Source organism: Procambarus clarkii, chromosome 6, assembly GCF_040958095.1.
Source record: "Procambarus clarkii isolate CNS0578487 chromosome 6, FALCON_Pclarkii_2.0, whole genome shotgun sequence".
In the NCBI taxonomy this organism is placed as follows: Eukaryota; Metazoa; Arthropoda; class Malacostraca; order Decapoda; family Cambaridae; genus Procambarus; species Procambarus clarkii.
Genome location: NC_091155.1, coordinates 16102995 through 16119771, shown reverse-complemented (window position 1 = coordinate 16119771; position 16777 = coordinate 16102995). Strand labels below are relative to the sequence as shown.

The window sequence follows — 16777 nt, the reverse complement described above, 5'->3', positions numbered from 1 at the left end:
ATTTCGACACAAAATTCCATTTGCATTCGAGCGTTTTTTTATACCTACTTGATTGATGTCACGTCTGTGACAAATAAAAACATGCTTTTTGTGAAAAACAGCGCTATCTGTTGCATGTAAAAGCAACACACACAGTATACTATATGTTACGAATCCGTTTCAGTGTTTCTGATTGCATTGATAAATTGAATTTTCATAGATTTCTATTGATTTCCATTTTGATTTAATTATTTTGTGTGACATTGAATTGGAATTCAGTTGTGTTGTTTACCATACTATTCATTTCGTAATTTCAGTTTATTTTTTTACTTTTTCATCTCGTTTTTTAACTGTTCCCTTTTTTCAGTGATGGAAACATCAGATCATTTGATGTTCCAATTTTTCTTATAGAACATTAAATTATTTGGGAAAGCATCGGACGAGGGAGTGGGGAATTGTTGGGAGTACGAGGGAACTGGAATAGGGGACTGTAGGGAGGACGAGGGGACAAGGGAGGGGGTAATGGTAGGAAGATAGGGGGACAAGGAGGTAGGAGATGGTGGGGAGGAGCAGGGGATAGAGGGAGGAGGTAATGGTCGGGTAGGGCAAGGGGACAGGGGAGTTGGGATTGGTATAAAGGACGAGGGGACAGGAGAGTTAGGGAATTGACAGGTATTTTGAGTTCAAATAAACTCAGACCCTTATTATATTTGTGTAATGAGCTGTGTGCTGGAGTTATTTTTTTCAGGGAGTGCCCCAGAATCTGATGATGTAGAGGGCTCTGAGTATGCTAATATCTCTATAATTTCATGATGTGATTATGTGCTATAATGTTATTGTGACTCTTTCAAGTATTTATTGTAACTCAATTTGTGTGTAAAATTTACCAAGTGCAATGTGCAACTGTTTATGAACAAAGTTTCTTATATGATTTAGTAAGTGTTAGGTCAAGAATTTATTCTCCTTCCAATTATGATGTTGGATTCGCCCCGTCAATTAAGTCGTGGCTAAAATTCCCCATTTTTAAAGCATTGACTTCAGCGGCAGTTTTTATCACATTATATAGATCTGTAACTTCTCCTGCTGTGGTTTTGTTTGCTCTTTAGCATAATCCCACTGCCAGTTTGCTACTATTTTGAAATTAAATATTGCACCCTGCAAAGTCTTATCTTTGCATGATAAATGAATCCTGGTGTATGGTTGCACTCAAGTCTTGATTTATATTTAGATTGAAGCAATCTGCTCTTGTTTTCTGTTCTTTATGAAAGGTTGATGCTGTTCTGGAATATCGAATACCCCTTTAGTTATGTGTTCTCACCACCTACTCTCGCTGAACCCAATTATGTGATGTTTCAACTTCAGTGTGTGTACATAATTTGTCATGTTTATTTACGAAAATTCTGGCCTTGTGTGAAAGCAATTTTAACTCTTGACATTGTCCCTAAGGGGCTGAGATATTGTCCGTGCATCCTCCACACTCTCATTTCATTCAATGTTCCTTTCGTTTTGAGTTGACTTTTCGTTGGAGATGTACAGGGTTTGTTCTGCCTCATTGAGTAGAGGCCTTCGTCTGCGTTTCATTCTGTCATTCTGCTATCTTGATCACCTGCATTCTCCTCACCTTTAGATTTGTACATTAGTTTTAATCTTCATTTCACATGAGGAACAGTACATAAATAAAATCACAGTAACGGCAAATGTGAAGCTTAAATCCTCCATTATCTTTGAAGGCTGCTTTCAAAACGGAATATACACCTATGTTCGACCACGGCAGAAGATTAACTATAAGCATGGAGCCACCATCTCAAACATTGTTAGGTCAAATTGAGATTACAAAGGCTTTCTTCAAAGCCAGTGGTAGAAATGGAGGGGAAGGGACTGAACAGCATGTTTGAACTGAGTTAGTTTAGTCTAATGGCACTAAGCGAGAGAGACATAGAGAATTTTAAATTATTAAGTAGGACATAAAATCGTGAAATTCCTAAATTCAGAAGTTTATTTTTTGTTTATAAATTAACACTTTCATCGTTTATCCGTATCGCCGGCCGTGGGATCCTCCTCCGAATCCTCCACCTCCGAAGCCGCCACCACCGAAGCCTCCACCACCGAAGCCACCACCTCCAAAGCCGCCGCCGCCGCCGCCGCTGCCATAGCGAGACCCACCGCCCAATGAACCTAATCCGCCTCCACCGAAGCTGCTACCACCGAAGGAACCTTTGGATCCTCCTCCGAAGCCGCCACCGCCGAAGCCACCACCACCAATGCCGCCACCTCCGAAGCCGCCGCCGCCATAGCGAGACCCACCGCCGAGTGAACCTAATCCGCCTCCACCGATGCTGCCACCACCGAAGGAACCTTTGGATCCTCCTCCGAAGCCGCCACCGCCGAAGCCACCACCACCAATGCCGCCACCTCCGAAGCCGCCGCCGCCGCCATAGCGAGATCCACCGCCACCGTGGCCGCCACCACCGAAGCTGCCACCTCCTCCAAAGCCCTTGGATCCTCCGAATCCACCACCTCCGATGCCGCCTCCACCGATGCCACCTCCACCGGAACCATAGCGAGATCCACCGCCTCCTCCGAAGCCGCCACCACCGTGTCCAAAACCTCCTCCGCCGCCTCCAAATCCACCTCCGCCGCCTCCAAACCCACCACCGCCTCCATGTCCTCCGCCTGCCCTGGTGGATCCCACAAGCAGGGCAACGCTCACGGTGATCACCAGCACCTTCTGTGAAATGATAGAGAAATAATACTTTTATATTTAGACATAGTAGGAAAACATTTCTTCTGTTTGTTTATAATGATTCAAAAATGGTAATATATCAAAGTTATGAGAGATACTACTATAAACGGAGAGAGACAGACCATGTTTGATGCAGGAAGGTGGTAGTCCAGGTCTGAGCTGCTGGTGGTGTGCCGTCGACTCTTTATATACTCTTGTCTTCCCGACCTTGCTGATGCGCTGCGTCACCCCTTTCCTGTTTCATGACCGCGCACCTCATGAATATTGAAAGATCCATATGCCCAACTCCCTTTCGTTTGTGAATGATAATGTACTATATATTTACATATAACTATCATTAGCCATATGTTATTACATATAAGTATCATTAGCCTTAAGTTATTACATTTAACTCTCATTAGCCCAAATTTATTATATATTATTATCATTAGCCGTAAATAATTATATATAACTATCATTTGCCTTAAATTATTACATTTAACTATCATTAGCCTTAGGTTATTATACAACTATCATTAGCCTTAAGTTATTATACAACTATCATTAGCCTTAAGTTATTACATATAACTATCATTAGCCTTAAGTAATTACATATAACTGTCATTAGCCTTAAGTTATTATATATCTATAATTAGCCTAAAATTATTATATATAACTATCATTAGCCCTAGGTTATTACATATAAATATTATTAGCCCTGTAAATATTGCAAAATGTTCGTGTCCAATTAATCTGATTTGTGAATTGCCTATTACGTACCTCAAATAACTATACAAAATACTTGTTTTCATAAACACTCAAACATACACAACTCTCTCAGACATAAACATAACACAAGACTATTAAACCAAAAGACAACGATAACAAAAATATTAACTTTTCCTCTTCAGCTGTGATTCCCAATACCCAATAAACTGAGTGCATGTGTCTATATTTCATTCACCTGGACTTTTGGACCCTGGAACCGTTGACCACGGAGACAATAATTAGCCACTCGACCTAGTGAGCAACACCCAATCCTCTAAAAGGGAGGATTCTAGAGCCACCATTCTGCTGCCCAGTTCAAATATTAAGCCTTCCCGGTTCGTGCCTCTTTATCATGTAAGTGTTAGGTGATTCACCTCCTAGTCATATAAATTGCATACCACCATTTGGTGGATAACAACAATTCATTCACTTGGCCACTTATTAAGTAACTTATATAACCTAGACGGGGATGACCTAACACCTATACGCCAGAGTAGCACCCCACGTGAAGGACTAGATTTCCAATTGGGCAGTAGATAGGTTCCTCTGGAATCCTTCCATTAAATAGATGTTAGTGGCTACTGTCTATGTGGTCTACTTTTTGAGGCTCTGAGCGTTGAAACGAATGAAATGTTATCCACGATATAGTGGTTACCAATTTATATATATATTGAAAAAATTATATCAATATATGTAATAAAAATTTATATATAATATAAATTTATATGTAATATAATTTTATATTTAATATAAATGTATATATATATATATATATATATATATATATATATATATATATATATATATATATATATATATATATATATATATATATATTTATATATATATATATTTATATATATAATATGAATTTATAAGTATTCATATATATTTATCTATGAAAATAAAAATGTAAATGTGCGTTTATTCAAAATCGCTAATCTCTGAATGTTCTTTACCGATTGATTTGAGATTTCGACACAAAATTCCATTTGCATTCGAGTGTGTTTTTATACCTACTTGATTGATGTCACGTCTGTGACAAATAAAAGCATGCTTTTTGTGAAAAACAGCGCTATCTGTTGCATGTAAAAGCAACACACACAATACACTATATGTTACGAATCCGTTTCAGTGTTTCTGATTGCATTGATAAAATGAATTTTCATAGATTTCTATTGATTTCCATTTTGATTTAATTATTTTGTGACATTGATGTGGAATTCAGCTGTGTTGTTTACCATACTATTCATTTCGTAATTTCAGGTTATTTTTTTTTCTCGTTTTTTAACTGTTATTATTTTTCAGTGATGGAAACATCAGATCATTTGATGTTCCAATTTTTCTTATAGAACATTAAATTATTTGGGAAAGCATCGGACGAGGGAGTGGGGAATTGTTGGGAGTACGAGGGAACTGGAATAGGGGACTGTAGGGAGGACGAGGGGACAAAGGAAGGGGTAATGGTAGGAAGATAAGTAGACAAGGAAGTAGGGGATGGAGGGAAGGAGCAGGGGATAGAGGGAGGAGGTAATGGTCGGGTAGGACAAGGGGACAGGGGAGTTGGGATTGGTATAAAGGACGAAGGGACAGGAAAGTCCCTTGACATTGTATTGGAATATTCATTGGAATTGACAGGTATTTTGAGTTCAAATAAACTCAGACCTTTATTATGTTTGTGTAATGAGCTGTGTGCTGGAGTTATTTTTTTCAGAGAGTGCCCCAGAATCTGTTGATGTAGAGGGCTTTGAGTATGCTAATATCTCTATAATTTCATGATGTGATTATGTGCTATAATGTTATTGTGACTCTTTCAAGTAATTAATGTAACTCAATTTGTGTGTAAAATTTACCAATTGCAATGTACAACTCTTTATGAACAAAGTTTCTTATATGATTTAATAAGTGTTAGGTCAAGAATTTATTCTCCTTCCAATTATGATGTTGGATTCGTCCAGTAAATTAACTCGTGGCTAAAATCCCCCATTATTAGAGCATTGATTTCAGCGGCAGTTTTTATCACATTATATTGATCTGTAACTTCTCCTGCTGTGGTTTTGTCTGCTCTTTAGCATAATCCCACTGCCAGTTTGCTATTTTGAAATTAATATTGCACCCTGCAAATTCTTATCTTTGCATGATGAATGAATCCTGGTTGATGGTTGCAATCAAGTCTTGTTTTATATTTAGATTCAAACAACCTGCTCTTGTTTTCTGTTCTGCTTGAAAGGTTGATGGTGTTCTGGAAGATCAAATAACCCTTTAGTTATGTGTTCTCGCCACCTACTCTCGCTGAACCCACTTATGTTGAGTTTCAACCTCAGTGTTTTTACACATTTTGTCATGTTTATTTACGAAGATTCTGGCCTTGTGTGAAAGCAATTTTAACTCTTGGCATTGTCCCTAAGGGGCTGAGATATTGTCCGTGCATCCTCCACACTCTCATTTCATTCAATATTCCTTTCGTTTTGTGTTGGCTTTTCGTTGGAGATGTACAGGGTTTGTTCTGCCTCACTGAGTAGAGGCCTTCGTCTGCGTTTCATTCTGTCATTCTGCTATCTTGATCACCTGCATTCTCCTCACCTTTAGATTTGTACATTAGTTTTAATCTTCATTTCACATGAGGAACAGTACATAAATAAAATCACAGTAACGGCAAATGTGAAGCTTAAATCCTCCATTATCTTTGAAGGCTGCTTTCAAAACGGAATATACACCTATGTTCGACCACGGCAGAAGATTAACTATAAGCATGGAGCCACCATCTCAAACATTGTTAGGTCAAATTGAGATTACAAAGGCTTTCTTCAAAGCCAGTGGTAGAAATGGAGGGGAAGGGACTGAACAGCATGTTTGAACTGAGTTAGTTTAGTCTAATGGCACTAAGCGAGAGAGACATAGAGAATTTTAAATTATTAAGTAGGACATAAAATCGTGAAATTCCTAAATTCAGAAGTTTATTTTTTGTTTATAAATTAACACTTTCATCGTTTATCCGTATCGCCGGCCGTGGGATCCTCCTCCGAATCCTCCACCTCCGAAGCCGCCACCACCGAAGCCTCCACCACCGAAGCCACCACCTCCAAAGCCGCCGCCGCCGCCGCCGCTGCCATAGCGAGACCCACCGCCCAATGAACCTAATCCGCCTCCACCGAAGCTGCTACCACCGAAGGAACCTTTGGATCCTCCTCCGAAGCCGCCACCGCCGAAGCCACCACCACCAATGCCGCCACCTCCGAAGCCGCCGCCGCCGCCATAGCGAGACCCACCGCCGAGTGAACCTAATCCGCCTCCACCGATGCTGCCACCACCGAAGGAACCTTTGGATCCTCCTCCGAAGCCGCCACCGCCGAAGCCACCACCACCAATGCCGCCACCTCCGAAGCCGCCGCCGCCGCCATAGCGAGATCCACCGCCACCGTGGCCGCTACCACCGAAGCTGCCACCTCCTCCAAAGCCCTTGGATCCTCCGAATCCACCACCTCCGATGCCGCCTCCACCGATGCCACCTCCACCGGAACCATAGCGAGATCCACCGCCTCCTCCGAAGCCGCCACCACCGTGTCCAAAACCTCCTCCGCCGCCTCCAAATCCACCTCCGCCGCCTCCAAACCCACCACCGCCTCCATGTCCTCCGCCTGCCCTGGTGGATCCCACAAGCAGGGCAACGCTCACGGTGATCACCAGCACCTTCTGTGAAATGATAGAGAAATAATACTTTTATATTTAGACATAGTAGGAAAACATTTCTTCTGTTTGTTTATAATGATTCAAAAATGGTAATATATCAAAGTTATGAGAGATACTACTATAAACGGAGAGAGACAGACCATGTTTGATGCAGGAAGGTGGTAGTCCAGGTCTGAGCTGCTGGTGGTGTGCCGTCGACTCTTTATATACTCTTGTCTTCCCGACCTTGCTGATGCGCTGCGTCACCCCTTTCCTGTTTCATGACCGCGCACCTCATGAATATTGAAAGATCCATATGCCCAACTCCCTTTCGTTTGTGAATGATAATGTACTATATATTTACATATAACTATCATTAGCCATATGTTATTACATATAAGTATCATTACCCTTAAGTTATTACATTTAACTCTCATTAGCCCAAATTTATTATATATTATTATCATTAGCCGTAAATAATTATATATAACTATCATTTGCCTTAAATTATTACATTTAACTATCATTTGCCTTAAATTATTACATTTAACTATCATTAGCCTTAGGTTATTATACAACTATCATTAGCCTTAAGTTATTATACAACTATCATTAGCCTTAAGTTATTACATATAACTATCATTAGCCTTAAGTAATTACATATAACTGTCATTAGCCTTAAGTTATTATATATCTATAATTAGCCTAAAATTATTATATATAACTATCATTAGCCCTAGGTTATTACATATAAATATTATTAGCCCTGTAAATATTGCAAAATGTTCGTGTCCAATTAATCTGATTTGTGAATTGCCTATTACGTACCTCAAATAACTATACAAAATACTTGTTTTCATAAACACTCAAACATACACAACTCTCTCAGACATAAACATAACACAAGACTATTAAACCAAAAGACAACGATAACAAAAATATTAACTTTTCCTCTTCAGCTGTGATTCCCAATACCCAATAAACTGAGTGCATGTGTCTATATTTATTAGGTATATTTCATTCACCTGGACTTTTGGACCCTGGAACCGTTGACCACGGAGACAATAATTAGCCACTCGACCTAGTGAGCAACACCCAATCCTCTAAAAGGGAGGATTCTAGAGCCACCATTCTGCTGCCCAGTTCAAATATTAAGCCTTCCCGGTTCGTGCCTCTTTATCATGTAAGTGTTAGGTGATTCACCTCCTAGTCATATAAATTGAATACCACCATTTGGTGGATAACAACAATTCATTCACTTGGCCACTTATTAAGTAACTTATATAACCTAGACGGGGATGACCTAACACCTATACGCCAGAGTAGCACCCCACGTGAAGGACTAGATTTCCAATTGGGCAGTAGATAGGTTCCTCTGGAATCCTTCCATTAAATAGATGTTAGTGGCTACTGTCTATGTGGTCTACTTTTTGAGGCTCTGAGCGTTGAAACGAATGAAATGTTATCCACGATATAGTGGCTACCAATTTATATATATATTGAAAAAATTATATCAATATATGTAATAAAAATTTATATATAATATAAATTTATATGTAATATAATTTTATATTTAATATAAATGTATATATATATATATATATATATATATATATATATATATATATATATATATATATATATATATATGTATATATATATATATATATATATATATATATATATATATATATATATATATATATATATATATATTTATATATATAATATGAATTTATAAGTATTCATATATATTTATCTATGAAAATAAAAATGTAAATATGCGTTTATTCAAAATCGCTAATCTCTGAATGTTCTTTACCGATTGATTTGAGATTTCGACACAAAATTCCATTTGCATTCGAGTGTGTTTTTATACCTACTTGATTGATGTCACGTCTGTGACAAATAAAAGCATGCTTTTTGTGAAAAACAGCGCTATCTGTTGCATGTAAAAGCAACACACACAATACACTATATGTTACGAATCCGTTTCAGTGTTTCTGATTGCATTGATAAAATGAATTTTCATAGATTTCTATTGATTTCCATTTTGATTTAATTATTTTGTGACATTGATGTGGAATTCAGCTGTGTTGTTTACCATACTATTCATTTCGTAATTTCAGGTTATTTTTTTTTTCTCGTTTTTTAACTGTTCTTATTTTTCAGTGATGGAAACATCAGATCATTTGATGTTCCAATTTTTCTTATAGAACATTAAATTATTTGGGAAAGCATCGGACGAGGGATTGGGGAATTGTTGGGAGTACGAGGGAACTTGAATAGGGGACTGTAGGGAGGACGAGGGGACAAAGGAAGGGGTAATGGTAGGAAGATAAGTGGACAAGGAAGTAGGGGATGGAGGGAAGGAGCAGGGGATAGAGGGAGGAGGTAATGGTCGGGTAGGACAAGGGGACAGGGGAGTTGGGATTGGTATAAAGGACGAAGGGACAGGAAAGTTAGGGAATTGACAGGTATTTTGAGTTCAAATAAACTCAGACCTTTATTATGTTTGTGTAATGAGCTGTGTGCTGGAGTTATTTTTTTCAGAGAGTGCCCCAGAATCTGTTGATGTAGAGGGCTTTGAGTATGCTAATATCTCTATAATTTCATGATGTGATTATGTGCTATAATGTTATTGTGACTCTTTCAAGTAATTAATGTAACTCAATTTGTGTGTAAAATTTACCAATTGCAATGTACAACTCTTTATGAACAAAGTTTCTTATATGATTTAATAAGTGTTAGGTCAAGAATTTATTCTCCTTCCAATTATGATGTTGGATTCGTCCAGTAAATTAACTCGTGGCTAAAATCCCCCATTATTAGAACATTGATTTCAGCGGCAGTTTTTATCACATTATATTGATCTGTAACTTCTCCTGCTGTGGTTTTGTCTGCTCTTTAGCATAATCCCACTGCCAGTTTGCTATTTTGAAATTAATATTGCACCCTGCAAATTCTTATCTTTGCATGATAAATGAATCCTGGTTGATGGTTGCAATCAAGTCTTGTTTTATATTTAGATTCAAACAACCTGCTCTTGTTTTCTGTTCTTCTTGAAAGGTTGATGGTGTTCTGGAAGATCAAATAACCCTTTAGTTATGTGTTCTCGCCACCTACTCTCGCTGAACCCACTTATGTTGAGTTTCAACCTCAGTGTTTTTACACAATTTGTCATGTTTATTTACGAAGATTCTGGCCTTGTGTGAAAGCAATTTTAACTCTTGGCATTGTCCCTAAGGGGCTGAGATATTGTCCGTGCATCCTCCACACTCTCATTTCATTCAATATTCCTTTCGTTTTGTGTTGGCTTTTCGTTGGAGATGTACAGGGTTTGTTCTGCCTCACTGAGTAGAGGCCTTCGTCTGCGTTTCATTCTGTCATTCTGCTATCTTGATCACCTGCATTCTCCTCACCTTTAGATTTGTACATTAGTTTTAATCTTCGTTTCTCATGAGGAACAGTACATAAGTAAAATCACAGTAACGGCAAATGTGAAACTTAAATCCTCCAATATCTTTGAAGGCTGCTTTCAAAACGGAATATACACCTATGTTCGACCACGGCAGAAGATTAACTCTAAGCATGGAGGCACCATCTCAAACACTGTTAGGTCAAATTGAGATTACAAAGGCTTTCTTCAAAGCCAGTGGAAGAAATGGAGGGGAAAGGACTGAACAGCATGTTTGAACTGAGTTAGTTTAGTCTAATGGCACTAAGCAAGAGAGACATAGAGAATTTTAAATTATTAAGTAGGACATAAAATCGTGAAATTCCTAAATTCAGAAGTTTATTTTTTGTTTATATATTAACACTTTCATCGTTTATCCATATCGCCGGCCGTGGGATCCTCCTCCGAATCCTCCACCTCCGAAGCCGCCACCACCGAAGCCTCCACCACCGAAGCCACCACCTCCAAAGCCTCCGCCGCCGCCGCCGCTGCCATAGCGAGACCCACCGCCCAATGAACCTAATCCGCCTCCACCGAAGCTGCTACCACCGAAGGAACCTTTGGATCCTCCTCCGAAGCCGCCACCGCCGAAGCCACCACCACCAATGCCGCCACCTCCGAAGCCGCCGCCGCCGCCATAGCGAGACCCACCGCCGAGTGAACCTAATCCGCCTCCACCGATGCTGCCACCACCGAAGGAACCTTTGGATCCTCCTCCGAAGCCGCCACCGCCGAAGCCACCACCACCAATGCCGCCACCTCCGAAGCCGCCGCCATAGCGAGATCCACCGCCACCGACGCCGCCACCACCGAAGCTGCCACCTCCTCCAAAGCCCTTGGATCCTCCGAATCCACCACCTCCGATGCCGCCTCCACCGATGCCACCTCCACCGGAACCATAGCGAGATCCACCGCCTCCTCCGAAGCCGCCACCACCGTGTCCAAAACCTCCTCCGCCGCCTCCAAATCCACCTCCGCCGCCTCCAAACGCACCACCGCCTCCATGTCCTCCGCCTGCCCTGGTGGATCCCACAAGCAGGGCAACGCTCACGGTGATCACCAGCACCTTCTGTGAAATGATAGAGAAATAATACTTTTATATTTAGACATAGTAGGAAAACATTTCTTCTGTTTGTTTATAATGATTCAAAAATGGTAATATATCAAAGTTATGAGAGATACTACTATAAACGGAGAGAGACAGACCATGTTTGATGCAGGAAGGTGGTAGTCCAGGTCTGAGTTGCTGGTGGTGTGCCGTCGACTCTTTATATACTATTGTCTTCCTGACCTTGCTGATGCGCTGCGTCACCCCTTTCCTGTTTCATGACCGCGCACCTCATGAATATTGAAAGATCCATATGCCCAACTCCCTTTCGTTTGTGAATGATAATGTACTATATATTTACATATAACTATCATTAGCCATATGTTATTACATATAAGTATCATTAGCCTTAAGTTATTACATTTAACTCTCATTAGCCCAAAGTTAATATATATTATTATCATTAGCCGTAAATAATTATATATAACTATCATTTGCCTTAAATTATTACATTTAACTATCATTAGCCTTAGGTTATTATACAACTATCATTAGCCTTAAGTTATTATACAACTATCATTAGCCTTAAGTTATTACATATAACTATCATTAGCCTTAAGTAATTACATATAACTGTCATTAGCCTTAAGTTATTATATATCTATAATTAGTATAAAATTATTATATATAACTATCATTAGCCCTAGGTTATTACATATAAATATTATTAGCCCTGTAAATATTGCAAAATGTTCGTGTCCAATTAATCTGATTTGTGAATTGCCTATTACGTACCTCAAATAACTATACAAAATACTTGTTTTCATAAACACTCAAACATACACAACTCTCTCAGACATAAACATAACACAAGACTATTAAACCATAAGACAACGATAACAAAAATATTAACTTTTCCTCTTCAGCTGTGATTCCCAATACCCAATAAACTGTGAGTGCATGTGTCTATATTTCATTCACCTGGACTTTTGGACCCTGGAACCGTTGACCACGGAGACAATAATTAGCCACTCGACCTAGTGAGCAACACCCAATCCTCTAAAAGGGAGGATTCTAGAGCCACCATTCTGCTGCCCAGTTGAAATATTAAGCCTTCCCGGTTGGTGCCTCTTTATCATGTAAGTGTTAGGTGATTCACCTCCTAGTCATATATATTGAATACCACCATTTGGTGGATAACAACAATTCATTCACTTGGCCACTTATTAAGTAACTTATATAACCTAGACGGGGATGACCTAACACCTATACGCCAGAGTAGCACCCCACGTGAAGGACTAGATTTCCAATTGGGCAGTAGATAGGTTCCTCTGGAATCCTTCCATTAAATAGATGTTAGTGGCTACTGTCTATGTGGTCTACTTTTTGAGGCTCTGAGCGTTGAAACGAATGAAATGTTATCCACGATATAGTGGTTACCAATTTATATATATATTGAAAAAATTATATCAATATATGTAATAAAAATTTATATATAATATAAATTTATATTTAATATAAATGTATATATATATATATATATATATATATATATATATATATATATATATATATATATATATATATATATATATATATATATTTATATATATAATATGAATTTATAAGTATTCATATTATATATATATATATATATATATATATATATATATATATATATATATATATATATATATATATATATATATATATATATATATTTATATATATAATATGAATTTATAAGTATTCATATATATTTATCTATGAAAATAAAAATGTAAATGTGCGTTTATTTAAAATCGCTAATCTCTGAATGTTCTTTACCGATTGATTTGAGATTTCGACACAAAATTCCATTTGCATTCGAGCGTGTTTTTATACCTACTTGATTGATGTCACGTCTGTGACAAATAAAAGCATGCTTTTTGTGAAAAACAGCGCTATCTGTTGCATTCAAAAGCAACACACACAGTATACTATATGTTACGAATCCGTTTCAGTGTTTCTGATTGCATTGATAAATTGAATTTTCATAGATTTCTATTGATTTCCATTTTGATTTAATTATTTTGTGACATTGATGTGGAATTCAGCTGTGTTGTTTACCATACTATTCATTTCGTAATTTCAGGTTATTTTTTTTCTCGTTTTTTAACTGTTCCTATTTTTTAGTGATGGAAACATCAGATCATTTGATGTTCCAATTTTTCTTATAGAACATTAAATTATTTGGGAAAGCATCGGACGAGGGAGTGGGGAATTGTTGGGAGTACGAGGGAACTGGAATAGGGGACTGTAGGGAGGACGAGGGGACAAAGGAAGGGGTAATGGTAGGAAGATAAGTGGACAAGGAAGTAAGGGATGGAGGGAAGGAGCAGGGGATAGAGGGAGGAGGTAATGGTCGGGTAGGACAAGGGGACAGGGGAGTTGGGATTGGTATAAAGGACGAGGGGACAGGAAAGTTAGGGAATTGACAGGTATTTTGAGTTCAAATAAACTCAGACCTTTATTATGTTTGTGTAATGAGCTGTGTGCTGGAGTTATTTTTTTCAGAGAGTGCCCCAGAATCTGTTGATGTAGAGGGCTTTGAGTATGCTAATATCTCTATAATTTCATGATGTGATTATGTGCTATAATGTTATTGTGACTCTTTCAAGTAATTAATGTAACTCAATTTGTGTGTAAAATTTACCAATTGCAATGTACAACTCTTTATGAACAATGTTTCTTATATGATTTAATAAGTGTTAGGTCAAGAATTTATTCTCCTTCCAATTATGATGTTGGATTCGTCCAGTAAATTAACTCGTGGCTAAAATCCCCCATTATTAGAGCATTGATTTCAGCGGCAGTTTTTATCACATTATATTGATCTGTAACTTCTCCTGCTGTGGTTTTGTCTGCTCTTTAGCATAATCCCACTGCCAGTTTGCTATTTTGAAATTAATATTGCACCCTGCAAATTCTTATCTTTGCATGATAAATGAATCCTGGTTGATGGTTGCAATCAAGTCTTGTTTTATATTTAGATTCAAACAATCTGCTCTTGTTTTCTGTTCTTGAAAGGTTGATGGTGTTCTGGAAGATCGAATAACCCTTTAGTTATGTGTTCTCGCCACCTACTCTCGCTGAACCCACTTATGTTGAGTTTCAACCTCAGTGTTTTTACAAAATTTGTCATGTTTATTTACAAAGATTCTGGCCTTGTGTGAAAGCAATTTTAACTCTTGACATTGTCCCTAAGGGGCTGAGATATTGTCCGTGCATCCTCCACACTCTCATTTCATTCAATATTCCTTTCGTTTTGTGTTGGCTTTTCGTTGGAGATGTACAGGGTTTGTTCTGCCTCACTGAGTAGAGGCCTTCGTCTGCGTTTCATTCTGTCATTCTGCTATCTTGATCACCTGCATTCTCCTCACCTTTAGATTTGTACATTAGTTTTAATCTTCGTTTCTCATGAGGAACAGTACATAAGTAAAATCACAGTAACGGCAAATGTGAAACTTAAATCCTCCATTATCTTTGAAGGCTGCTTTCAAAACGGAATATACACCTATGTTCGACCACGGCAGAAGATTAACTATAAGCATGGAGGCACCATCTCAAACACTGTTAGGTCAAATTGAGATTACAAAGGCTTTCTTCAAAGCCAGTGGAAGAAATGGAGGGGAAGGGACTGAACAGCATGTTTGAACTGAGTGAGTTTAATCTAATGGCACTAAGCGAGAGAGACAGAGAATTTTAAATTATTAAGTAGGACATAAAATCGTGAAATTCCTAAATTCAGAAGTTTATTTTTTGTTTATATATTAACACTTTCATCGTTTATCCATATCGCCGGCCGTGGGATCCTCCTCCGAATCCTCCACCTCCGAAGCCGCCACCACCGAAGCCTCCACCACCGAAGCTACCACCTCCAAAGCCGCCGCCGCTGCCATAGCGAGACCCACCGCCCAATGAACCTAATCCGCCTCCACCGAAGCTGCTACCACCGAAGGAACCTTTGGATCCTCCTCCGAAGCCGCCACCGCCGAAGCCACCACCACCAATGCCGCCACCTCCGAAGCCGCCGCCGCCACCATAGCGAGACCCACCGCCGAGTGAACCTAATCCGCCTCCACCGATGCTGCCACCACCGAAGGAACCTTTGGATCCTCCTCCGAAGCCGCCACCGCCGAAGCCACCACCACCAATGCCGCCACCTCCGAAGCCGCCGCCGCCGCCATAGCGAGATCCACCGCCACCGTGGCCGCCACCACCGAAGCTGCCACCTCCTCCAAAGCCCTTGGATCCTCCGAATCCACCACCTCCGATGCCGCCTCCACCGATGCCACCTCCACCGGAACCATAGAGAGATCCACCGCCTCCTCCGAAGCCGCCTCCACCGTGTCCAAAACCTCCTCCGCCGCCTCCAAATCCACCTCCGCCGCCTCCAAACCCACCACCGCCTCCATGTCCTCCGCCTGCCCTGGAGGATCCCACCAGCAGGGCAACGCTCACGGTGATCACCAGCACCTTCTGTGAAATGAAAGATAAATAATATTTTTATATATAGACATAGAAGCAAAACTTTTTTTCTGTTTGTTCATAATGATTCAAAAATGGTAATATATAAAGTTATGAGAGATATTACTATAAACGGAGAGAGACAGACCATGTTTGATGCAGGAACGTGGTAGTCAGGTCTGAGCTGCTGGTGGTGTGCCGTCGACTCTTTATATACTCTTGTCTTCCCGACCTTGCTGATGCGCTGCGTCACCCCTTTCCTGTTTCATGACCGCGCACCTCATGAATATTGAAAGATCCATACGCCCAACTCCCTTTCGTTTGTGAATGATAATGTACTATATATTTACATATAACTATCATTAGCCATATGTTATTACATATAAGTATCATTAGCCTTAAGTTATTACATTTAACTCTCATTAGCCCAAAGTTATTATATTACTATCATTAGCCGTAAATAATTATATATAACCCTCATTTGCCATAAATTATTACATTTAACTATCATTAGCCTTAAGTTATTATACAACTATCATTAGCCTTAAGTTATTACATATAACTATCATTAGCCTTAAGTAATTACATATAACTATCATTAGCCTTAAGTTATTATATGTCTATC

At 39.2% G+C, this 16777-nt stretch overlaps 4 protein-coding genes across 4 annotated transcripts; all 4 read right to left on the bottom strand.

Annotated features, from left to right (window-relative positions):
* Positions 1 to 1957: 1957 nt before the first annotated feature.
* Positions 1958 to 2866, bottom strand: LOC138354937 (acanthoscurrin-2-like). The gene is made up of 2 exons (XM_069309459.1): positions 2845 to 2866; positions 1958 to 2707 (listed from the first exon to the last, which is right to left on the bottom strand). The coding sequence occupies exons 1-2, from the start codon at positions 2845 to 2847 to the stop codon at positions 2009 to 2011; spliced, it is 702 nt and encodes a 233-aa protein (XP_069165560.1). The 5' UTR covers positions 2848 to 2866; the 3' UTR covers positions 1958 to 2008.
* A 3543-nt stretch (positions 2867 to 6409) lies between these two features.
* On the bottom strand, positions 6410 to 7321 carry LOC138354934 (uncharacterized). Its single transcript, XM_069309449.1, has 2 exons — positions 7300 to 7321; positions 6410 to 7162 (listed from the first exon to the last, which is right to left on the bottom strand). Exons 1-2 carry the CDS (start codon positions 7300 to 7302, stop codon positions 6461 to 6463), a joined length of 705 nt encoding a protein of 234 aa, XP_069165550.1. The 5' UTR covers positions 7303 to 7321; the 3' UTR covers positions 6410 to 6460.
* Positions 7322 to 10917: 3596 nt separating this feature from the next.
* LOC123754064 (uncharacterized) lies at positions 10918 to 11823 on the bottom strand. Its single transcript, XM_045736215.2, has 2 exons — positions 11802 to 11823; positions 10918 to 11664 (listed from the first exon to the last, which is right to left on the bottom strand). The coding sequence occupies exons 1-2, from the start codon at positions 11802 to 11804 to the stop codon at positions 10969 to 10971; spliced, it is 699 nt and encodes a 232-aa protein (XP_045592171.2). The 5' UTR covers positions 11805 to 11823; the 3' UTR covers positions 10918 to 10968.
* A 3597-nt stretch (positions 11824 to 15420) lies between these two features.
* Positions 15421 to 16319, bottom strand: LOC123754063 (uncharacterized). Its single transcript, XM_045736214.2, has 2 exons — positions 16301 to 16319; positions 15421 to 16164 (listed from the first exon to the last, which is right to left on the bottom strand). The coding sequence occupies exons 1-2, from the start codon at positions 16301 to 16303 to the stop codon at positions 15472 to 15474; spliced, it is 696 nt and encodes a 231-aa protein (XP_045592170.2). The 5' UTR covers positions 16304 to 16319; the 3' UTR covers positions 15421 to 15471.
* Positions 16320 to 16777: the final 458 nt, after the last annotated feature.